Source organism: Ornithorhynchus anatinus, chromosome 4 (genome assembly GCF_004115215.2).
Source record: "Ornithorhynchus anatinus isolate Pmale09 chromosome 4, mOrnAna1.pri.v4, whole genome shotgun sequence".
NCBI classification, from domain to species: domain Eukaryota; kingdom Metazoa; phylum Chordata; class Mammalia; order Monotremata; family Ornithorhynchidae; genus Ornithorhynchus; species Ornithorhynchus anatinus.
In genome coordinates, this window is record NC_041731.1 from 129,199,024 (window position 1) to 129,223,124 (window position 24,101).

At 65.0% G+C, this 24,101-nt stretch overlaps 1 protein-coding gene across 8 annotated transcripts in view; it reads left to right on the plus strand.

The window, feature by feature from the left end:
- The window catches only part of TBC1D14 (TBC1 domain family member 14), a 105,539-nt gene that overhangs the window by 59,041 nt on the left and 22,397 nt on the right, over positions 1–24,101 (plus strand). For 4 of the 8 annotated variants that reach the window (XM_039911946.1, XM_039911945.1, XM_039911948.1 and 1 more), the window contains exons 3-5: positions 19,188–19,268; positions 22,520–22,614; positions 22,862–22,933. In XM_039911946.1, the coding sequence (XP_039767880.1) occupies positions 19,188–19,268; positions 22,520–22,614; positions 22,862–22,933 (248 nt within the window). Of the gene's footprint in view, positions 1–5,346; positions 5,466–8,723; positions 8,807–11,529; positions 11,648–14,191; positions 14,299–19,187; positions 19,269–22,519; positions 22,615–22,861; positions 22,934–24,101 lie in introns of all 8 variants that reach the window. The other 4 variants (XM_029062375.2, XM_029062372.2, XM_029062374.1 and 1 more) reach the window with 2 other exon arrangements.

The window sequence follows — 24,101 nt, forward strand, 5'->3', positions numbered from 1 at the left end:
CCGGCGCGTAAGCGGGAGCCTCACGGGTGCCGTCGTCGGCATCGTCGTCTCCCGCTCCCGTGTCGTCGTCGGTTCTGTCCCGCCGGTGGAATTCTGTCGCTTTCTCACGGCGCCCTAGCGTCTCTCCGGGTTTTGGGGGGTTTTTTCCACCGACTCGGTTTGTGGTCGTCGTAGCCCAGCCCCCGCTTCAGCTCGTTCCGATGCCCGGTTTCTTTCGGCCTGACGTTCGTCCATCGGTCGACGATACGGCAGCCGGCACGGCACGGTGGATGAAGCCCGGGCCTGGGAGTCAGGAGGTCATGGGTTCTGATCCCGGCTCTGCCTCTCGTCTGCTGTGTGACCTTGAGCGAGTCGCTTCGCTTCTCTGGGCCTCGGTTACCTCATCCTCACGTGGGACGACCCGATTACGCTGTATCTGCCCCGGCGCTCGGAACGGTGCCCGGCACACGGTAAGCGCTCAACAGATGCCGACTTTTTTTTTTTTTCCTTTCCCCTCCGGGCCTCCGTTCCCTCATCTGTCAAATGGGGATTGAGGCCGTGAGCCCCACAGGGGACAGGAGCCGTGTCCAACCCTACGATCTTGTACCTACCCCAGCACTTAGCACAGTGCCTAGCATATAGTAAGCAGTTAACAAATACCGTTATTATTATTATTATTTTTATTAACTGAGCGCTTCTGTGCAGAGCACTGTACTGAGGGCTTGGGAGAGCGAAATACAACAGAATTAGCCCAAAGTGATTTTAATTTGGGAATTACTGATGTACTCCCCTTTGGTGGCTCTTGTTTCGGCTCTCGGCTTGCTCCAAAGCAATTTTACCCTTGAGAAGCAGCGTGGCTCGGTGGAAAGAGCCCGGGCTCGGGAGTCAGAGATCGTGGCTCCGAATCCCGGCTCCGCCCCTTGTCAGCTGTGTGACTTTGGGCGAGTCACTTCACTTCTCTGGGCCTCAGTCACCTCATCTGGAAAATGGGGATTAAGACTGCGAGCCCCACGTGGGACGACCCGATCACCCTGTGTCTCCCCCAGCGCTTAGAGCGGTGCTCTGCACATAGTAAGCGCTTAACGGATACCAACATTATTATTATTTTTGGTTTTTTTTTAAAAAAATAATTTGACCACCCCATGATCTGGACAGACACGCACACACGCGCGCACACACACACGCAGCTCTTTTGTTCCGTATCTTCTGAAGAACAGTAACAGTCCTTCCGGCGGCGTCCTCGGCGTGAGGCGCCTTCTGATCACGTGCCGTCGTCTTCCGTGGAATCACGACTTGCTCGCTGCGTGTCTGTGATCCTTTCGCATCCGGAGCCTCCGGTTTCGAAATCCTGCCCAACGGGCGGACCGACCGTGGAAATATCGTCGCTTGCCTTTCGGGAATCCGAGAGCGACGTCGTGTATTTTTTTTTTTTTTTTCCTCCTCCTTTTCTCTTCTGGAAGGAAATGACTACTCGGAACCTAGATGAAAAGTATCGGAACTAAAAACCGGTGGCTTACCAACGATTCCGTGGTAAGGCTACTGACGACAACGGCAGAGAGGCGGCGTAGCTCGGTGGAACGAGCCTGGGCTTCGGAGTCGGGGGTCGCGGGTTCGGATGCCGACCCCGCCGCTCGTCGGCTCTGTGACCGCGGGCGAGTCGCCTCACTTCTCCGTGCCGCAGTTCCCTCATCTGTAAATTGGGGACGAAGACCGTGAGCCTCACGGGGGACGACCTGATTCCCCTGTATCTCCCCCAGCGCTTAGAACAGTGCCGTGCACGTAGTAAGCGCTTAACGGAGACCGACGTTATTATTCTCCGCACCTGTAAGTTCCTCTCGGAAACCGTCGCCGTTGCGCGGAAACCGGCCGTTAAAAATCGCATCCCGTTAAAGACCGTCATCCGTCACTAGCCGAGTTCTTCCCCCGGCTGGCGTACCGAGTCCTTGGTAAAAACCGTTTTGGGAATCCGCGGGTTCCCGTCTGACTAACCGCTGGTCAGACTTGCTCCCGTATCTCTTCTCTAGCAGAACCTTCAGCGGAAGGACTTCGCCGCGGTAACAAGTCATCGGGGTGTCTGTTAAGCGCCTACCGGGTGCCGGGCACCGCGCTGAGCGCCGAAGTGGATGCCGGCAGATCGGGTGGGACGCGGTCCCCGTCCCACGTGGGGCCCACCGTCTCGGAGCACGGTACCGAAGCATTTCGGGGCTGGTCGGTCGCTTCTTGACCGGGTTTTTTCGCTCGGGTTTTTCCAAAACCGCGTGCGGTCTCCCGGGCCCGGGATAGGTGTCGTTATCGTTGATGTATCATAATAATAATAATGGTAATGTCGGTATTTGTTAAGCGCTTAGGACGTGGAGAGCACTGCCGTAAGCGCTGGGGGGCGACGCGGGGTGATCGGGTCGTCCCGCGTGAGGCTCACGGTCTTCATCCCCATTTGGCAGATGAGGGAACCGAGGTCCCGAGAAGTGAAGCGACGTGCCCGCGGTCACGCGGCCGACCGGCGGCATTAGCCTTAGACCGTGAGCTCGTTCTAAAGCGTGTCGGTTTCGGGCGTACTCTCCCGGGCGCTCAGTGCAGCGCCCCGCTAGAGGTGACGGAGCGGATTGGATCGGTCGGGGTTCCGCTGGGCTGAGCGAGGTCAGGGGAGGTGATCCGAGGCCGAGGCTGAGTTTCCCCGCGGTCTCGGAGAGGGGAGGCTGCCGCTGGAAGCGGCTTTCATCCCGGCGTCTGGAACGACGGGGTCTTTTTCCGGCCACACCCCCGACGTGGCTCGGTGGGAAGAGCCCGGGCTCGGGAGCCGGGGGTCGTGGGTTCGAATGCCGCCCCCGCCACTGGGCAGCTGAGCGACTGAGGGCGTGTCACTTGGCTTCCCTGTGCCTCGGTGGCCTCATCTGTGAAATGGGGATGAAGCCCGTGCGCCTCATGTGGGACAACCTGATGACCCCGTGCCTACCCCAGCGCTTCGAACAGCGCTCTGCACGTAGTGGGCGCTTAATAAAATGCCAACGTTATCGTTATTATCGTTATTGCGTCCACGTCCGTCGCTTCTTCATATTAATGTCTGTCTCCCCGCTCCCCCCCGTGCCCGACGTGGGCACGCAGCGTGTCTGTTATCATACTCTCCCAAGCGCCGAGTACGGCCCTCTGCACCCAGTAAGCGCTCGATAAATAGGACCGAGGGACCGAATGAACGAGAAGAAGGAGCAGGGGCGACCTGAACCCCCGCTCTGCCACCTGTCAGCTGTGTGGCCGTGGGCAGGTCACTTAACCACTCTGTGCCTCGGTTACCTCATCTGCAAATTGGGGATGAAGATTGCGAGCCTCACGTGGGACGACCCGATCACCCCGTATCTCCCCCGGCGCTCAGAACGGTGCTCTGCACGCGGTAAGCGCTTAACAGATACCGACCTTCTTCTTCTTCTTTCTTCTTTCTTCTTTCTTCTTTCTTCTTTCTTCTTTCTTCTTTCTTCTTTCTTCTTCCACCCTGCCCGGCCCTCGCGGCTGGAAGCTCCCCGTGGGCAGGGAACTGCGAGCCCGTCATCGGGCGGGGACCGTCTCCGTCGGTTGCCGGCTCGTCCGTTCCGAGCGCTCGGTCCAGTGCTCTGCACGGAGTGAGCGCTCGGTAAATACTATTGAGGGAATGAATGAATGAACGTGGCTTCCAACGCCGTGATACTGAGCTCTCCCAAGCGCTTGGGACGGTGCTCTGCGCACGGCAAGCTTAGCGCTGTAGATTTTGACCGCCCGGTGTGCGGTCCCCTCCGTAAGGTCCCATCTCCTCCAAGAGACCTCCGCCAATAATGATAATGTCGGTATCTGTTAAGCGCGTGCTTACTGTGTGCAGAGCGCCGTCCCAAGCGCCGGGGGGAGAGAGACGGGGTCATCGGGTCGTCCCACGGGAGGCTCGCGGTCTTCCTCCCCATTTTGCGGACGAGGTCACGGAGGCCCGGAGAAGCGAAGCGACTCGCCCGCGGTCACACGGCTGACGGGTGGCGGAGCCGGGATCGGAACCCGCGACCTCGGGCCCCCGGGCTCCGGGCTCTTGCCAGCGAGCCACGCTGCTTCTCGACGAAGCCCTCTCCCCCCGCCCGGCCCCCGCCTCCCTTCTGCGGCGTCTGCGCACCTCCGTCCGTGACCTCCGGATATTGGATATTCACCGCGGCCCCGACCCCGCGGCGCCGACCAACGTAACCTCCGCAGGGTGTCGGTTACGGCGTGGCGAGGGGCGGCGTGGCTCGGTGGCTCGAGCCCGGGCCCGGGAGCCGGGCGGTCGTGGGTTCTGATCCCGGCTCTGCCGCTTAACGGTAATAATCATTACGCCATCCGTTAAGCCCTTCCTGTGCGCCAAGCGCTATCCTAAGCGCTGGGGGTAGGTGCGGGGTCAGCGGGTCGTCCCACGCGGGGCTCACGGTCTCAGTTCCCATTTCGCAGATGCGGTTGGCGGGGGCCCGGGGAGATTCGGCGGCTCGCCCGAGGTCACGCGGCTGACCGGCGGCGGAGCCGGGACCGGAACCCGCCACGTCTGACTCCCAAGCCCGGGCCCTTTCCGCCGAGCCACCCCGCTTCGCGGGTCGGCCGGGCGACCGGGGGCGGGTCGCCGCGCTCCGCTGGGCCTCCGTGCCCTCATCGGGAAAATGGGGGCCGAGACCCTGAGCCCCGCGCGGGACAGGGATCCGATCCGACCCGATTCGCCCGCGTCCGTCCCAGGTCCGGCGTCCGGCGCGTCGCGGGCGCTCAGCGGGTGCCGCGGTTATTAGGGGAAGCAGCGCGGCGGCTCAGCGGGAAGAGCCCGGGCTCGGGAGTCGGGGGTCGTGGGTTCGACTCCCGGCCCTGCCGCCCGTCGGCCGTGTGACCGCGGGCGGGTGGCTTCGCTTCTCCGTGCCTCGGCGACCTCGTCCGTGCAGTGGGGGTTAACCGTGGGCCTCACGCGGGACGACCCCATGACCCCGTGTCTCCCCCGACGCTTAGAACGGTGCTCTGCCCACGGCGAGCGCTCCACGAGTAGCGACGTTAGCATCGGTAGTGGCGTTCCTGTTACCGCGCCTGACGTCCGTCTCCGCCCGTCGCCGGGAAGCTCGCCGTGGGCCGGGAAGGCGCCGGTTCCGTCGCACGGCGCTCTCCCGAGAGCTCGGCGCGCCGTGGGCGCTCGGTGGGTCCCGGGCGCCCCCGATCGGACCGCGGGCCCGTCCGCGGGCGGGGATCGTCTCCGTCCGTTGCCGAGTTGTCCGGTCCGAGCGCTTCGTACGGTGCTCTGCGCGTAGCGGGCGCTCGGTAAATACTCTCGAGTGAACGGATGCCGTCGCTCGACCGGCCGGCCCCGCGGTGACCGAATCTGTATTTCTTTCCGCCGGGGGGGGGGGTGTCTAGGAATATGAAGAGAGAGCCGGCCGCCCTCACAAGCCCCCGTCCCCGAAGCAGAACGTGAGGAAGAACCTGGATTTTGAACCCCTCTCCACCACCGCCCTCATCCTCGAAGACAGACCGGCGTAAGTCCCCGGGAGAGCTGGGAGACGGGCCGGGCCGGCGCCGGCGGGCGCGTCCGCCTCTCCGCCGTCGTGCTTTCGCGTCCGTCCGCCCGGTCGAGGGGGTCCCCCGATCCTCTCGGAGCGGCGTGGCTCGGTGGAGAGGGCCCGGGCTTGGGAGTCAGAGGTCACGGGTTCGACTCCCGGCTCTGCCGCCCGTCAGCTGGGTGACCCTGGGCGAGTCGCTTCACTTCTCTGGGCCTCGGTTCCCTCCTCTGGAAAATGGGGATTAAAAGTGCGTGAGCCCCACGGGGGACCGCCCGATGACCCCCCCGTATCTCCCCCAGCGCCTAGAACGGCGCTCGGCACCTAGCGAGCGCTTAACGAATACCAGCTTTATTATTGTCACGGTGCCCTGCGCGCCACGGACGGCGGGCTCCCCGACGCTGACGTTACCGACAGCACGGCCACGTTTGCGAGGCGCCGGCCCCGTGCCGGCCGGCGTCGACGGAAGGGGGGGACGCGGTCCCCGTCCCACGCGGGGCTCACGGTCTCGGTCTCCGCTGGACGGCCGAGGGAACCGAGGGCGGAGAAGTGACTTGCTCGAGGTCACCCGGCGGACGGGTGGCCGGCCTGGGATCAGGAGCGGCGCGGCTCGACGGACAGAGGACCTGGGCTCTGATCCGGGCCCCGCCGCTCGTCGGCCGGGCGGCCCCGGGCGAGTCGCTTCGCTTCTCTGGGCCTCGGTTGCCTCGTCTGGAAAAGGGGCATTAGAGAAAAAACCGGTGGCATCTGTTAAGCGCTTACCGTGTGCCAAGCGCTGCTCTGAGCGCTGGGGGATACGAGGTTGTCCCACGTGGGACTCACGGCCTTAACCCCCATTTTCCAGATGAGGTCGCTGAGGCCCAGAGGGGTGAAGTGACTCGCCCGGAGTCACACGGCCGAGAGGCGGCGGAGCCGGCATCGGAACCCACGACCTCTGACTCTCAAGCCCGGGCTCCTTCCGCGGAGCCACGCCGATTAAGACTACGAGCCCCAAGTGGGACAACCTGATTGATGACCTTGTATCTCCCCCAGCGCTTAGTAAGCGCTTAAGAATTTACCGTTATCGTCGTCACTGTCGTCGTCGTCGTTTTTAGAACCCGGGTCCTTCTGACTCCCAGGCCCCAGTCCCACCCACCAGGCCACGCTGCTGGTCTCCTGGTTCTGCCGTACCCTCCCGAGCCCTTACACGGTGCTCCGCGCGCAGCAGACGGGACGCTCCTCAAGGACGGGGAGCGCGTCTAGAGAAGCAGCGTGGCCCGACGGAAGGGGCCCGGGCTTGGGGGTCCGAGGTCATGGGTTCGAATCCCGGCTCCGCCCCTTGTCGGCCCTGCGACCGTGGGCGGGTCACTTCGCTTCTCCGGGCCTCAGTGACCTCATCTGGAAAATGGGGATGAAGACCGGGAGCCTCACGTGGGACGACCTCGTTCCCCTGTATCTCCCCCGGCGCTGAGAAGGGTGCCGCGCGCGTAGCGGGCGCTTAAAAAGAACCCCGACGTTACCATCGTTATCGTCGTCGTCGTTATCACCCACCCTAACGTGTCCTCCCAAGCCCTCGGCACGGTGCCGTGCGTTCAGCGTGTCGTAAGCACCTGGGGGACGGGGAATGTGTCCGCTAGCTCTGCCGTCCGCCCCCGGGCCCTCCTAGCCCAAGCCCCCCTTTTTCCTCGGCTCCCCCCCCCCACCCCCCCCGCCCGCCACGCTGCATCGCCCCGACTCCCTCCCTTCGCTCTACCCCCCCCCCCCCCCGCCCGCTCCTTTCAATTCGTTCATTCATTCGGCCGTATTTATCGAGCGCTTACTACGCGCAGAGCGCCGTGCTGAGCGCTCGGAATGGACGCATCGGTGAGAGGTGGAGACGGTCCCCGCCCTCCGACGGGCTCGCGGTCTAATCGGGGGAGACGGACGGGCGAGGGCGGTAGCCATAGAATACGTGCGGATGCATACGTGTGTGTACATATCTATGCGCACGTACTCGTGTACGTGCGTACAGATCTGTAGTTCCATTTACGTTCGTGCCCGTCGACTTGTTCCGACGTGGGCATATCTGTAACTGTCTCTCCGTTGACGCCCGCTTGCCTGTCTTGATGCCTGTCTCCCCCCTTCCAGACCGTGCCCCCGGCGTGGGCGGGGATGGTCTCCCTCTATCGCCGCGTGGTGATGGTAATACTGGATTATCATTATGGTGTCTCTTGAGCACTTACTCTGCGCAGAGCGCCGTGCTGATACTTCCCAAGCTCACAGCACGGCGCCCCGCACAGAGGAAGCGCTCGGTAAATACGATCGGATGACTGAGTGAATGAGCAGCGTGGCTCGGCGGAAGGAGCCCGGACCTCGGAGTCAGGGGTCGTGGGTTCGGCTCCCGGCTCCGCCGCCCGTCGGCCGTGTGGCCGCGGGCGGGTCGCTTCTCTTCTCTGGGCCTCGGTTGCCTCGTCTGTCGAACGGGGATCAACCGTGAGCCTCAGGTGGGGCGCCCCGATGACCCCGTCTCTCCCCCAGCGCTCGGAACGGTGCTCGGCACGTGGCGGGCGCCTGACGGACACCGCCGTCGTCGCCGCCCTCACTGTGATCGTCGTACTCTGTCCGTCGTTAGCGGATGGAGGAGGTGCTGGACCGAGCAGTGGAGCCGGGTGCCCGTCGCGTACGGAGCGCTGCCCTGAGCGCCCTGGAGAGCACGGCACGGCGACGGAGAGCGGCAGTCCCCGACCGCGGGGGTCTCGTCTGTCTAATAACAGCGGTAACGGTGATCGCCGTCCCTACCGTCGTCATCGTCGTGCCCGTCCAGCGCCTCCTTTACGCCGAGGACCGTGCCGACCTCTGGGGTGGAGACGAGATGGGGCCGACGGGTCTGCGTGGGAGAGAGAACGAACGGCTAGGGGGTGCCCATTTCGAAGACGAGGGACCCGCGGCTCGGAGAAGCGAAGCGGCCCGCCCGAGGTCGCACGGCAGCGAAGCGGCGGAGTCGGGATTGGAACCCGGGTCCTCCGACCCGCAGGCCCCCCGCCCTTTCCACCGGGCCCCGGTGGCGCTCCTCCACTTGGGCGAAGTCGCCGTGCGCGCGTGAGGATCGCTTGAATCGTTGTCTTTTTTGAGGGCGGTGGTGTTCACGCCCGTTGATTTTTACCGCTTCCTCTCTCTCTCCGCACGTAGACAAAACAGAAATGCTCTTTTTTCACTAAATCTCGCCCCGGACCCTCGGTGATATCCACGGCCGTGGCGAATCGTTTGTCTCCCATTCAGAAACCTCCCTGCCAAACCCGCCGAAGAAGCTCAGAAACACAGGCAGCAGTACGAAGAGATGGTGGTTCGGGCCAAAAAACGAGGTAACGCGTCCGTCTCCCGAGCGGCGTGCCGCGCCGCCTGCCGAGCGCTCCGCCGAGCGCCGGGGTAGATGCGGCGCGGTCGGGTGACGGCGATCGGCGTGGCGCTCGGCGAGCGCGGCCTCCGTGTCCGGCGCCGTTCCGAGCGCCGGGGCGGGTACGGGGCGGTCACGTTGGCCCCGGTCCCTGTCCCACGCGGGGTCCGCGGTCTCAGTAGGAGGGACGACGGGTGGTCGGCCCCCGTCTGGAAGGCGAGGAGACCGAGGCCCCGAGGAGCGGAGCCGGGGTCGGAACCCACGTCCCCCCGCCTCCCTCGTCCGTCCTCTCCCGACTAGGCCGCGCCGCTCCTCGGGCGCGGTCCCCGCCCCGCGGGGAGCTCACGCTCTGAAGGGGAGGGAGAGCACCGATTCCGTTCCCCCGTTTTCCAGCCCGGGAAACCGAGGCACAGAGAGGGTAAGCGGCTCGCCCGGGGCCACCCGGCGGGCGAGCGGCGGAGCTCGGCCGAGGACCCGGGTTCCCCGACGACCGGTCCCGCCGTCTTTCCGCTCCGGGAACTTGGGGCGGCGGGCCTTCGAGAAGACGGGAACGATGGCGACGGCATGCGTTAAGCGCCCACTCCGCGCCGAGCACCCTTGGGAGCGCCGGGACGTCCCCGTGATCTCCCGGAATCCCGAGACCTGCCGCCGTTCCCTCAGGGCCCCTCGCCCGTCGGGAAAAAGCGACGGCTGCCGAAGCGTGGAGCTTTCTGGCCGCCCCGCCCGAGGCCCTCGGCGAAGATGATTTCCGTCCGGGATTCGGTCCTCCCGGTACTTAGCACGGAGCGAGCACCTCCCCCCGTGGCTCGGTGGAAGGAGCACGGGCTTGGGGGTCAGAGGTCATGGGTTCGACCCCCCCCCGGCCCGGCCGCTCGTCAGCCGCGTGACTGCGGGCGAGTCACTTGGCTCCTCCGTGCCTCGGTTCCCTCATCTGTAAAAGGGGGACCGACCGGGAGCCTCGCGTGGGACAGACCGACCGCCCCGTATCCGCCCCGGCGCTCAGAACGGTGCCCCGCACGTAGCGAGCGCTTAACAGATAGCGGCATCGGTGTTGAAACGCCCACTTCTCGGTCAGTCGGGCGCATTCTGCCGAGCGCCTAGCGCGTGCAGGGCGCCGCACCGTGGCGCTTGTGTGTAGACCCGTGATTTACTTGGGATCTCACTCGACGACGATAGCGTTGGTATCCGTTAAGCGCTCACTACGTGCCGAGCGCCGTCGGAAGCGCCGGGGAGGATACGAGGTGATGGGGTCGTCCCAAGAGGGCGACCCGAGAGGGTCTGCATCCCCGTTTTACAGATGAGGGAACCGAGGCACGGAGAGGGTAAGCGACGCCGCCCGTCTCCCCCCTCCAGACCGTGAGCTCGTCGCGGGCGGGATCGTCTCTCTCTACTGCCGAGTCGTACTCTCCCGGGCGCTTAACGCAGTGCCCTGCACGCAGTGAGCGCTCAGTAAACCCATCCGAATGAACGAATCCTGTGCGCCGGGGAGAGGGTGACCCGGCGGTGAACGGACGCGTTTCCCGCCCACGGCGGGTTTCCGGGCCCAGAGGGGGACCTCTCTGGGAATTGAGGTTTCGCTCGGTCGTCGTCCCGCGATCTCGGCCGGGCGCGGAGCCCGTGAGCGTCGCTGCCGATCCGCCCTCTCCTCCCCCGTCAGTGCCAACGCCCGCCCGGGCGACGGCGGCGGCCCTCCCCGCCGACCTCCCCGCCTCCCGTCTCTCCCCGGTCCGGTCCCCGTTCGGCTCTGCCGCCCGGCTCGTTTGCCCACGGCCGCGTTCGGCCCCCGTTTCCCCGCTCCTCGGGGACCTCCGGCGGTTGCCCGTCCGCCTCCGCGCGGAAGGGATGCCCCTTACCCTCGGCCTTCTCGCGCGCGCTCACCGCGCCCCTTCCTACCTCGTCTTGCCGTTTCTCTGTCACGACCCAACCCGCGCACTTCGCTCCTCTGGCGTCGACCTCCTCGCCGCGCCTCCGTCTCGTCCGTCTCTCCGCCGACCCCTCGCCCGCGTCCCGCCCCTGGCCCGGAACGCCCTCCCTCCTCGGATCCCACGGACGACGACCCTCCCCGCCTTCGAAGCCTTAGCGGAAGCCCGCCTCCTCCAGGAGGCCTTCCCCGGCCGAGCCCTCCTTTCCTTTTCTCCCCCTCCCCCCCCCCCCCCCCCCCCCCCCCCCAAGCCCCGCACGTGGCTCTGCCCCCTTTATTCGCCCCACGGCCCTCGAGCGCCTCTCCGTGATCTCTCTCTTCACATTCGCGTTCACATTCCGGCTCTGCCGCCCGCCGGCCGTGTGACCGTGGGCCAGTCACTTCCCTTCCCCTGTGCCTCAGTGACCTCATCTGGAAAATGGGGATTAACCGCGAGCCTCACGTGGGACCGCCCGGTGACCCCCGTATCCGCCCCAGCGCTTAGAACGGTGCTCCGCACGCAGTGAGCGCTCAGTCGGTACCGACATTGTCATTATCGACATCCATCTCCCGCTCTCGTAAGCCCGCCGCGGGCGGGGAAGCCGTCCGCCGACCCTCCGGTACGTCACTCTCCCGGTCGCTCGGCACGGCGCGGAGTGATCGAGTAATCGCTCGATAAATGCCGTGGATTGAAGAAATCCGGGCCGTCGCGACGTCCCTACCCCCCCCCCCCCCCCGCCCCCCCCCAGATCCCCTGATGGATGTCGTTTTCTGTTTCAATCGACGGCCAGAACTCAAAGAAGCCCAGAGGAGGAAAAAGCAACTGGAAGAAAGATGTAAACTGGAAGAAAGCATCGGCAACGCCGTCCTGACGTGGAACAACGAAATCCTCCCCAACTGGGAGGCCATGTAAGGCGGGCCCGGGACTCCGCCCGGTCGGATTGCCGGGAGCGTGGCGTCGGACGGCGGGAGGCGTCGGGGGTCGTTCCCGACCTCCGACCGACTTCCGGGCCGGATCGGGGAGTAGGACGTCAGCGGACCGGGCCCCGTGCTCGTCGCGGTGATGACGACGGCATTGGTTAAGCGCTTACTACGTGCCGAGCGCCCATCCGCGCGCCGGGGAGGGATACGAGGTGATCGGGTCGTCCCACGTGGGGCTCGCCGTCTTAATCCCCGTTGGACGGGGGCGGGTCGCCGAGGCCCCGTGAAGCGACTGGCCCGGAGTCACACAGCTGATACGTGGCGGAGCCGGCATCAGAGCCCGTGACCCGTGACTCCCAAGCCCGGGCTCTTCGCGCTAAGCCACGCTGCTTCCCTGATCCGTCCGGAAGCGTCCGCGGGGCGGGTCCCCGGGGAGCCGGGCGTGAAACGGAACGCGTGGGCGGGGGGGGGGCGGGGAGGGCGTCCCGGCCTCCTCCCCCGCGCCCCGGCCCGCCGTTCGCCCCCGGACGCGGCCCCGACCCGCGCGTTCGGGGCGGGGGGGGGGGGGGGTGGGGAGGGGCGGGACGGGGTCTCCCCTCGCCGCCGTGACGGGGCGGGGGGGGGGGGGGGCGCCCGGCCGGGCCGTCGACGCCAGCCGTCGGACTCGGGCGGCCCCAGTTTCTCCCTCGGCCTTTCTTTTCCCCGTTCTTCCTCGCCCCCTTTCCCTCCCGCGGTGCGCCGGCAGCTCTAGGAGGGAAACGCCCTCGCCTTCGCTTGGCTGCGCCCAGAGCTGCCTCGCGGTCGGTATCGCGGCCTGGCGGCCGGAGCCCGGGCCCGGGAGTCGGAGGGTCGGGGGTCCCGCTCGCCGCTCCGCCGCCCGTCTGCTGTGGGGCCTCGGGCGAGTCACTTCGCTTCCCCGAGCCTCGGTTCCCTCCTCTGGAAAGCGGGGGGGTGAAGACCGCGAGCCGCGGCTCGGGGGAACGAGCCCGGGCTCGGGAGTCGGAGGTCACGGGTCCGGATGCCGGCTCCGCCGCTCGGCGGCCGCGGGACCGCGGGCGAGTCGCTTCGTTTCTCCGTGCCTCCGTGACCCCGCCCGTAAGATGGCGACGGAGACCGGGGGCCTCGCGCGGGACGACCCGATGGCCCCGGACCTCCCCCGGCGCTTAGAACGGCGCTCTGCACGTAGTAGGCGCTCAACGGATACCGACGTTGTCGTTAAGACGGGAACCGGGCCCGACCCGTCCTGCTTCTCTCTGCCCCGGTGCTTAGAACGGTGCCGGGTACCCAGTTAAGCGATTCAGCAATACCGTAATTACCGTTATTACTAGTAATACCAGCGTTGTCGTCATTAACAGAAATAACGACGGCAGCGTCCAGCGATATCGATGACGTTGGTGTCCGTCGAGCGCTCACTACGTGCAGAGCGCCGTTCTAAGCGCCGGGGGGGGGGGGGGCGGGGGGGGGACGGGGACGACATACGGGGTCATCGGGTCGTCCCGCGTGAGGCTCGCGGTCTTCGTCCCCATTCGGCAGACGAGGATCCCCGAGGCCCGGAGAAGTGAAGCGACTCGCCCGCGGTCCCGCGGCCGCCCAGCGGCGGAGCCGGGATTCGGACCCGTGACCTCCGACTCCCGGGCCCGGGCCGTTCCCACCGAGCCCCGCGTTAAGCACTCGCTGCGTCCCGGGCACCGGGGTGGATACGAGACAGCCGGGCCGGACGCGGTTCCCGCCCCGCTTAGGGCCCGGGGGCCGAGCAGGAGGTAGAAGGGGTATTTCATCCCCATTTTCTCGAGGAGGAAACTGAGGCTCAGCGAAGCGACTCGCCCAGGGTCACCCGGCAGGTGAGCGGGGGGGGGGGGCCGGGATTAGGACCCGGGCCCTCTGCCCCCCCGGGCGCGGGCCCTCTGCACCGGACCGTGCCTTCCGTCCCGGCTCCGCCGCCCGTCAGCCGTGTGACCGTGGGCGAGTCGCTTCACTTCTCTGGGCCTCAGTGACCTCATCCGGAGAATGGGGATTAACCGTGAGCCTCGCGGGGGACGACCCGATCGCCCGACCGTGTCTCCCCCGGCGCTTGGAACGGCGCCCTGCACGTAGGAAGCGCTCAACGGATACCCGACGTTATCATTCTGCTGGGGGGAAGGTGAGTCGCGGGTGGGGGGAGCGGAATCGAAGCCGCCCGCGACGTCACCCTCCCGAACGCTTCCCCCCCCCCCCCCCCGGGTCGTTCGGTCGCATTTCGTGAGCGCTTCCCGCGCTGCGCCGAGCGCTCGGAACGGACAGTTGGGCGACAGTTAGGGACGATCCCTGCCCGGCGCCGGGCTCGCTACGCGCGAGGCGCCGTTGCGACCCCGGGGCTGGATACCCGCCTGGACCCGGTCCCCGGTCCGCGGGGGCGCACGGCCTCGGGCGCCGTTTTCCGCGCGAGGTTCGCCGAGGCCCGGGGAAGCGGAGGGACCCGGCCGGGGTCCCGCCGCGGACGGGCGGCGGCGACGGACCCCGGCCCGGCTCCACCGCCGACTCTCTCCCCTCCAGGCGCGGCTCCCGGAAGGTGCGGGAGCTCTGGTGGCAGGGCATCCCGCCCAGCGTCCGAGGCAGAGTCTGGAGCTTGGCCATAGGAAACGAACTCAATATCACCCACGGTGAGTCCTGGCCCGGGGCCCCGAGCGGCGGGACCGGATCGCCCGCCTGCGTGTTCCCTCCCGTCCGTCTCCCCCTTCTAGACCGGGGGGCCGTCGCGGGGCGGGGCGGTCTCCGTCTGTGGCCGCACCGCGCTTTCCGAGCGCTTGGCGCAGCGCCCCGCGCACGGCGCGCGCGCTCGAGAGGTTCGGGCGAACGGATGGGGGAGTGAAGTGACGCGACTCGCCCGAGGGCACACGGCAGATGAGACCGTAAGCCCGCCGGAGGGCAGGGACCCGTCTCGATCCGTTACCGATTTGCACACCCCAGGCGCTTAGTACGGTGCTCCGCACGTAGTGAGCGCTCAACGGACGCTATCGAAGGAACGCGCAAGTGGCCAAGTCGGGATGAGAACCCGCGACCTCCTGTCTCCCGGGCCCCGGCGCCATCCGCCGTACCACTTAGGGGACCGCCTCCCCGAGACGCCTCCCCGGCTCCGGTCTCCCCGAAGGCGGACGTCTGGGGGTCTGAAACTGCTGACGGGGAATATATTCACGCGCCGAATACCTCTCTCTTTGAAAAATAAAATTCCCTCTTCTCGTCGTCGTCCCCAGCGAAGACGGTGCCCCTCCGCGACTCGGAGGTCAGATGGCAGTTTCCACAGCATCGAGGGTAGTTCGCGTTAACCCCGACCCCGGTCGAGGTGGAAGAAGGTTCGGGAACCCTGGCCCATCTCCCCGTTAAGGAGAACCGTGAGAGCCCGTCTCTCTGGGGTTCAAACCGCGCTCCTTTCCGGCGGAGAGTTCCGTCTCGGGCGGGAAGAGCCGGGTCGTTGCTCTTTTCCTTACGGCGGCGGCGGGGAGTCGTCGTCGTCGTCGTCGTCGTCGCGATCACGGTGGGAATTCGCTGCCGGACCCTGTCAGTCAGTCGTATTTCATGATAATGATAAAAAAAATAGGGTGTTGATTAAGCGTTTACTACGTGCCAGGCGCCGTACTAAGCGTTGGGGTGGATACAGTCAGGTCGGGTTGGACGAGGTCCCCGTCCCCCGCGGGGCTCCCGGTCTCGATCCCCGTTTCATAGATAACTGAGACACGGAGAATCAGAGCGACTCGAAGGTCACGGAGCAGACGAGCGGCGGAGCGGCGATTAGAACTTGGTTCGTCCATCCGATAGTATTCGTGGCGCGCTTACTCCGTGCGGAGCACCGGGCCGAGCGCTTGGAACGGACGGGTCGCCAACAGGGAGGGACGGTCCCCGCCCTCTGACGGGCTCACGGTCTGATCGGGGGAGACGGGCGGACGGGGACGATCGCGGTGAACGGAGGCGAGGGGAAGAACGTCTCCTTAAAGCAATAGCGAAGAAACAGAAACGAGAATAGAACTTACGGCCCGTGCGCCGTCTGAGCACTCCCGCCCCGCGGAGCGCCGTACCGAGTTCTGAACAGGAGGCGTGTTTCCCGCCCGCCGCGAGCTTACCGTCCGGGGGGGTGGGGGGGGACGGAGGGGACGGACCGCCGTCAGTTGAAAGAAATAAGTAAATTGCGGACGTGGGCGGCGCGGGGCCGGGAGGGCGGATGAATGAAGGGAGCGAGTCGGGCCGACGCGGAAGGGGGAGGAGGAGGGGACGGGTCAGTCGGGGGAGGCTCCTCGGAGGAGGTGGGCCCGCGATAAGGCTCCGGAGGGAGCGGGGGAGGGTGAGCGTCTCTCGGATGCGAGGAGGGAGGGCGTTCCGGGTCGGAGGCGGGACGTGAGCCGGAGGTCCGCGGCGGGATTTGCGCGGCAGAGGTCCGGCGGGCGGGGCCCTCCCCCGGGGGGCTCACCGCCTGGGACTCCGGGTCCGGGAGGGGAAGGGACCGGGCGGAGCCGGCGACGGCGGGCGAGGCCGGGACGGACACCCCCGCGTCGCCCCCCCCGCTCCCCAGAGTCAGCGGGGAGCCGGGACGAGAGGAGCGGACCCTCGGGCTCCTCGGGATCCGGAGTCCGCGGCCCCCCCGGCCTCCCCGAGGTCCCCGAGGTCCCCGAGGCCCCGGGCCGCCGCCGCCGCCGTTCTCCTTCCCGCCGGGGGGGCCGGGGGGGCCGGGGGGGGGGGGTCGCCGGGGCGCGGAGGCGGGGCCGGTTTGCCGGAAGACGGGAGGCGTCCCGTTCCGCTGCCGCGGAGGGAGGGCCGGGCGGAGGTGTCGAGGTCATTCGTTCGTTCCTTCAGCAGTATGTATTGAGCGCTCACTCCGTGCAGAGCGCTGTACCGAGCGCTTGGAATGAACGAGTCGGCAACAGATAGAGACGGTCCCTGCCCAACGACGGGCTCACGCTCTGATCAAGCGATTAGATCAAGGGAGGTCGGGATCGAGCCTCCCGCCGTCCCCGACCCGAGCCTCCCGCCCGATCCCTGGCCCCCCCCCCCGCCCCGATTGGAGGTCGTCGGCCGCTTTGGGTTCCAGTCGGGGCCGGAGTCGGGGCGGGGAACCGGCTCGACGCTCACGTGGGCGGGCGACCGACGGTCGAGCGCCCGTTTACTCGGTCTCACCGGGAGGAGCTCTCAGAAACCTGTCATCGTGCTCTCCCGAACGCTCCGCGCGGTGCTCCGCGCGCGGAGGGCGCTCGGTAGACGGATCGAACGAAGGAGAGGAGGTACCGTCTTTCTTGGATGTCCCTCGGACTCAGTGGTTATTAATGATTAGTAATACCTAACGGTATCCGGTAGGCACTCACCCGTTCCATCGTATCCACTGAGCGCTCGCCGTTTTCGCGGAGCACCGTGCTAAGCGCTTAGAAGAGGACGCTATCGCAGAACCAGGGCCTAAGGGGCTGACGCGCCGGACGGGGCCGCCGGGCGTCAACGCGAGCGCGTCGTGGGCCGGGAGCGGGTCTGGCGACCCGGCTCTGCCGTACTGTCCCCGCGCACGGCGAGCGCTCTGTAAATAGCACCGTCGACGACGAAGGTCCGCCCCCGCGGCCCGGTCCCGCCCTTTGGACGCCTCCCCCTCCGACCTCCAGCCCCTTGTCGCGAAAGGACGCCTCCTGGGGGGGCCGAGCGCCGGGGCGCGCACGGGGTCGCCGGGGCGGTCGCCGGCCCCGTCCCGCACGGGGCCCGGAGGCGGAGGCGGAGGGGACACCGCGGTCGAGTCCCCGTTTTTTTTTTCCCGGAGGAAGGGGACTTGAGGTCCAGAGAAGCGCAGCGAGGGAGGGAGGGCGGGTTTCCCCATTTTACAGATGAGGCAACTGAGGCCCAGGGAAGCGAGGCGACCGGCCCGAGGGCGCGCAGCGGGCCGGGGGCGGAACCGGGATTCGAACCCGGGTCCTCTGACTCCCGGGCCCGGGCCTCGCAGCTCCCTCCGCTCCTCTCCCTTCCGACGTCCGCCGCCCCCTCCGGGCCCCACCCGCGCTCAAGGTGTCGTCGTGGCGTCTCCGGTGTCCGTAGCCCCTCCGGTTGCTCCGTCCCTGCGGAACGTCTGCGTCGACAAGTGACGTGGCTTCTGGTGGAAAGAGCCCGGGCCTGGGGGTCGGAGGACCTGGGTTCTAATCCCGGCCCCGCCACCTGTCCGCCGCGTGACCTCGGGCGAGTCGCCTCACTTCTCTGGGCCTCAGTTTCCTCTTCTGAAAACGGGGGTTCAATACCTGTCCTCCCTCCAGATTAGCCTGCGGGCCCAGCGTGGGCCCGGGACCGGGCCTGTCCTCGTTAATAATAAGAATAATAATGTTGGCGTTTGTTAGGCGCTTACTATGCGCAAAGCACTGTTCTAAGCACCGGGGGCACACAGGGTGATCGGGTCGCCCCGCGTGGGGCGCACGGTCTTCATCCCCATTTTACAGATGGGGGAACCGAGGCCCAGAGAAGTGAAGCGACGCGCCCACGGTCACCCGGCTGACAAGCGGCGGGACCGGGATTCGAACCCGTGACCTCTGACTCCCAAGCCCGGGCTCTTTCCACTGGGCCACGCTGCCTCTCCAGTCGCTTCTCCAATTAGCATCCGCCCCAGCGCTTGCCACACAGTGAGCGCTTAACAAATACCGTAGTCGTCGTAAGAGTAACCTCAAAGTTGGCCCCATACCGTTCGGCAGGTCGATGATGATGATGATGATGATGATGATGGCGGCGTTTGTTAAGTGCTTACTACGTGCCAAGCACTGTTCTAAGCGCCGGGCACATACGCAAGCCGATCGGGTTGGCCCGCGTGAGGCTCACCGTCTTCAACCCCGTTTTCCAGACGAGGGAACCGAGGCCCAGAGAATAGAAAGACTAATACCGAGCCACGCTGTCTCTCGACCCAAGGTCCGATCGATCCGTGGTGGCGATCGAGCGCTCGCCCCGTCGGAGGGCACCGCGCGAAGCGCCGGCGAGAGACGCTACGTCGGAGTCGGTGGCGTTGAAAGTGAAACCCTGGGGGACCGTGTGATTTCTGCCGTCACCTCGGGGAACGTTCCTTTCGGTGGTATTCAGCGTGGCTCGGTGGAAAGAGCCGGGGCTTGGGAGTCAGAGGTCGTGGGTTCGCATCCCAGCTCCGCCACCCGTCGGCCGAGTGACCGGGGGCAAGTCGCTTCACTTCTCTGGGCCTCGCTTACCTCATCTGTAAAATGGGGATTTACCGCGAGCCCCGCGTGGGCCGACCCGACTGCCCCGCCTCTCCCCCGGCGCTCAGAACGGTGCTCTGCGCCTAGTAAGCGCTGAACGGACACCAACGTTGTCGTCTGTTGAGCGCCTGCGGCGGGCGGAGCGCCCTACCGAGCGCCCGGGAGAGTACGGCGCAAGAGCGTTGGTAACGCGCAGGTAAAACGCCGGGGCGACCGTGTCGTCTCCGCCCCGTTTCCGCGACCGCGCGATCCCGTCGACCGGCGGTATCGCTCGAGCCCTCGCCGTGTGGCGAGCGCCGTCCGAAGCGCGCGCCGGGGCGACTGACCGGATTGTCTTTCAGAACTCTACGATATCTGCCTAGCTCGAGCCAAAGAGAGATGGCGATCCCTCAGCTCCGGAACCACCGAATTGGAAAACGAAGGTACGCGGCCGAAAAAGAGGACGCCGTCGTTTTCCGCTCCTAACCGCTGGTACCCGGCCCCGCGGGGCGGCGCTTGGGCGTCCGCGACCCGTCCGACCAAAGAGCCCTTCCCCTCGTGTTAATAACCTGGGTGTTGGTTAAGCGCTTACTGTGTGCGGAGCGCTGTCCCAGGCGCTGGGGTAGACACGGGGGAATCAGGTCGTCCCACGTGGGGCTCGCGGTCTCAATCCCCATTTGACGGATGAGGGAACCGAGGCACCGAGAAGCGAAGTGACTCGCCCAGAGTCACACAGCTGACGAGTGGCAGAGCGGGGATTCGAACCCGTGATCTCCGACTCCAAAGCCCGGGCTCTTTCCACTGTATTCATTGGACGGTATTTATAGAGCGCTCCCTGTGTGCAGAGCACCGAACTGAGCGCTTGGAATGTATAATCCGGCAACAGGTAGAGAGGGTCCCTGCCCGTGGACGGGCTCACGGTCTGATCGGGGGAGACGGACGGACGAAAGCGAGACAGAATCGCGATGAATAGAGCGAAGGGGGTGGACACCGCGTTAACAAACTAAATGGGGTAATAAATAATCTACACGGATGAGCGGAGTGCCCAGGGGAGGGGGAGGGAGGGGGGAGGAGCAGAGGGAAAGGGGGGGAAAGGGGGCTTAGCTGAGGGGAGGTGAAGGGGGGGGGGGGGCGGAGAGGGAGCAGAGGGAAAGGGGGAAGGTCAGCGTGGGAAGGCCTCCCGGAGGAGCTGAGCTCTCTGGAGGGCTTCGAAGAGGGGAAGAGAGTGGGTTGGGCGGAGGGGAGGAGGGGAGGGCCTTCCGGGGCGGCGGGTCGACGGCGGGCCGGGCGAGGACGGGGGCCGGCGAGGAGGCGGGCGGCGGAGGAGCCTTTAGCTTTTAAAACCGTCCGACCGGGATGGCACCATTTAAGAAGATGGAAATGGCTTCCCGAGGGGTGATGCTTTGCCGAAACAGCGTGGCTCGGCGGAAGGAGCCCGGCCTTGGGAGTCAGAGGTCGTGGGCTCGACTTCCGGCTCCGCCACTTGTCAGCTGGGTGACCGGGGGCGAGTCACTTCACTTCTCTGGGCCTCGGTGACCTCATCTGGAAAATGGGGATCAACCGTGAGCCTCGCGTGGGACGACCCGATGGCCCCGTTTCTCCCCCGGCGCTTAGAACGGTGCTCCGCACAGAGTAAGCGCTTAACAGATATCAACATTAGTAAAAAGAAAAAAAAAAAAAGGAGTATTAAAATGAAAAGAGAAGCGCCGCTCTCTAGGATGCAAGAAATAACTGAGCTGGTTCCGAGGGAAGTTTTCAGGTCTTAGCTTGGTTATTCACTGTGCAAGCCTGGCTGCTTCCCCTGGAAATATTAATACCGTCGGTATTAAAGCACTTACTGTGTGCCAAGCACTGTTCTAAGCACCGGAGTAGATGCGGGGGAATTAGGTTGGCTCACGTGGGGCTCGCGGTCGTCAGCCCCATTTAAATAATGATAACGTTGGTATCTGTTAAGCGCTTACTAAGCGCAGGGCACTGTTCTGAGCGCCGGGGGGATTCAAGGCGATCAGGTGGGTCCCTCACGGGGCTCACAGTCTTCATCCCCATTTTACAGATGAGGGAACGGAGGCACGGAGAAATGAAGTGACTCGGAAAGCTGGCTACGCCCGTAACTTCCCGGCTCCGCCGGGCCGACGAGCGTGCGGTGTAGGGAATAGGTGGTTGGAAAAACGAGGATTCTTTCTAAAAGGAAAACTCCACACGCGTTAGGATTCACCACTAGCATTTCCAGCTATTTCTGCATCCTAAGGCTGGACCGGGTGATTTTTGGCACCCGTGAGTCTGTTGGAGGGAAAAACGCGCAGCCCACGCTGAAGTCAGAAACGGTTGGAGGCTAAATAGTTTTTCCCCAAATAGCCGCAAGCGCTCAGCCCCGTGCTCTGCACACAGTAAGCGCTCGAGAAATACGAGCGAGTGTAATAAATCCCCAGGGTCGGGGACGGAAGAGAGATCCCGGAGGCTTGGAGTTGGCCCTCGATCTTTCCTTTACTTGGACTCGGAATGTCTCCCAGACCTACAGATCGTAAAAGGAAGAGATGGATCGATCGGCGGTATTTCCCGGGGACTTACCGTGTGCGGAGCACTGCACTGAACGCTTGGGAGAGTACAGTACGAAGCAGAGCCGGTAGACACGCTCCCGGCTCACAAGGAGCTTCCAGTCCGGAGGAAGGTCTGAGACGAAATCGAGATTCCCCAAGGGAGCGGAGCGGAAGGCTGAATGAAAGACTCTCCCTCCTGGCTGCTGGCTGTGTCCGTTCCTCGATTTCATTTTCTTCCCCCGTGCCTAGAGTTCGTCTGTTCATTCGGTGGTGTTTATTGAGCGCCCGGCGGCGTGCGGAGCGCTGTGCCGGGCGCTTAGGAGGGCGCAGTGCGACGATAGGACGGACGCATCCCCTGCCCACATTAAGTCCACGTCCCATTCGTTCCCTGCTCGTCATTTGGGTTTCGGAACGACGGGGACCCGGGGATAAAGTTAATGGTCTCTCACGTTATCTGGCCTCCGAAGGAGACAGACTCTCTCCTGCAGCCCAGGGAGGTGACCGATATGGATTTTTCCCTCTCCCGAAGCCAGACAGTGCTACGTTTTATAATAATAATCACCGTGGCGTTTGTTTGTTAGGCACTCGCCGTCTGCCAGGCCCCGTACCGGGCGCCGGGTCGGACAGCAGCGGATCAGGTCGGACGCAGTCCCCGTCCCACGTAGGGCTCACGGTCTCAATCCCCGTTTCGCAGACGAGGGAACCGAGGCCAGAGAAGCGAAGCGACTTGCCCAGATTCTCGCGCTGCCGACGAGTGGCGAAGCGGGATTCGAACCCACGGCCTTCTGACTCCCAAGCCCCGGGCTCTAACCGCCACACCGTGCCGCTTCTCTAAGCGCTGGGGTAGATGCAAGTTAGTTAGGTCGGACGCGGTCCCCGGCCCGCGCGGGGCTCGCGGTCTCCGTCCCCATTCTCCAGGTGAGGGAAGTGAGGCCCGGAGAAGTGAAATTACTGGCCCGGGGTCACGCGGCAGATAACCCGGGACTCCGTGACGCCCGGGCTCGATCCGCTACGTCACGCAGGTCGTCTTCGGTTCCCGAGGGAAAGCGGGGGCGGGAGCGGCGACCCCCCTGAAGCTGTCGCGCCCCCAGCCCCCGGCCGGTCCGCAGGCCGCGGTCTTTCCGTTTCTCTCATCCTTCTTCATCGGCCTCTCGTAGACGCGGGGTTTTCGGCAGCGGACCGGGAAGCCAGCCTGGAGCTCATCAAACTGGACATTTCCCGCACGTTTCCCAATCTCTGTATCTTCCAGCAAGTAAGTGGACGCGGGCGGGCCCTGCCGACCTGTCCTTTGGGGGCGATCGATCGGTCCTGCCCGTTGAGCGCTCACCGTGTGCACTCGCACTGTCCGAAGCGCTCGGGAGAGTCCCGGGTAACGGTGAAGAGACACATTCCCCGCCCGGAATTAGTTGGGGCGGCGGGTTCACCTTTCGAGAGAAGCGATGTCTCCGCGGAGGTGTCTCTTGGGGGGTTTTTTTCAATTCTTTTTTTAATTCTTTCAGGGCGGTCCGTACCATGACGTGTTGCACAGTATTTTGGGGGCGTATACTTGTTACAGACCAGATGTCGGTTACGTAAGTGCCGTTCTTCCCCCTCGTACGACGGTACGAGCCGTTCCTTAGCCGGAAGGTTAGAAGTGCACCGTCCAGGGTGTGATGCCGATGGTCGTGATGATGATGATGACGATGACGACGACGATGATGACCACGATGGTATTCGTGAAGCGCTTACTCTGCGCCGGGCACCGTTCTAAGCGCCGGGGTGGATCCAAGCAAATGGGGTTGGACGCGGTCCCCGGCCCCGTTTGACGGACGAGGTCGCCGAGGCCCGGGGGAGCGGTCTGCCCGAGGTCACGCGGCCGACCGGTGGCGGAGCCGGGATTAGAACCCACGACCCCGTGACTCCCGGGCCCGGGCTCTAGCCGTTGAGCCGCGCTGCTTCTCTCTTTAAGGGCCGACTTCGGGGCAGGCACGGTAGTCGATCAGTGGTATTTATTGAGCGCTTACCCGTAGACGGAGCACTGTGCTAAACGCTGGGGGGGGGGGGGTCTCTTTACTGTTGTACGCTTCCAAGCGGCTAGTACGCCGCTGCACACACAGTAAGCGCTCAGTAAGTACGACTGAATGAAGGAATGAATGAGAGCGCAAGAGAACGCCGTAACAGACGCCTTCCCTGCCCACCGCGAGCTTACCGACCGGAGGAGACGGGCAAGAAGGGAATTAGATCCAAGCCAAGGAGGCCAGACAGGATCCCGGCCCCGCACGGGGGCCGAGTGTGTCGCCGGAAAGATCTCCGGAGTCATCCACCTTTGGCCTCGGGCCAGTGCGGTGAATGGTCGTTCTACCCTGGGGTGGTGGACGGCATTCATTTAATCGTATTTAGTGAGCGCTTACCGTGTGCAGAGCACTGTACCGGGCGCTTGGAAGGGACAGTTGGGCAACAAATAGAGACCATCCCTAATCACGATGATAATTACGGCATTTGTTAAGCGCTTACTACGTGCCAGTCACTGGGGTGGTGATAATGATGGTGTTTGTGAAGCGCTTACCGTGTGCCCAGCACCGTTCTGAGCGCTGGGATGGATACAAGGTAATCACACTTTTTAACCGCCATTTTACAGTTGAGGTAACCGAGGCAGAGGGAAGCGAAGTGACTACCCAACAAGGGGCTCACGGTCTCCAAATCCGACACCCAAAATATCCTCAGGTTTTCACTCCCGCACGGGCCAGTGACGATTTGCGG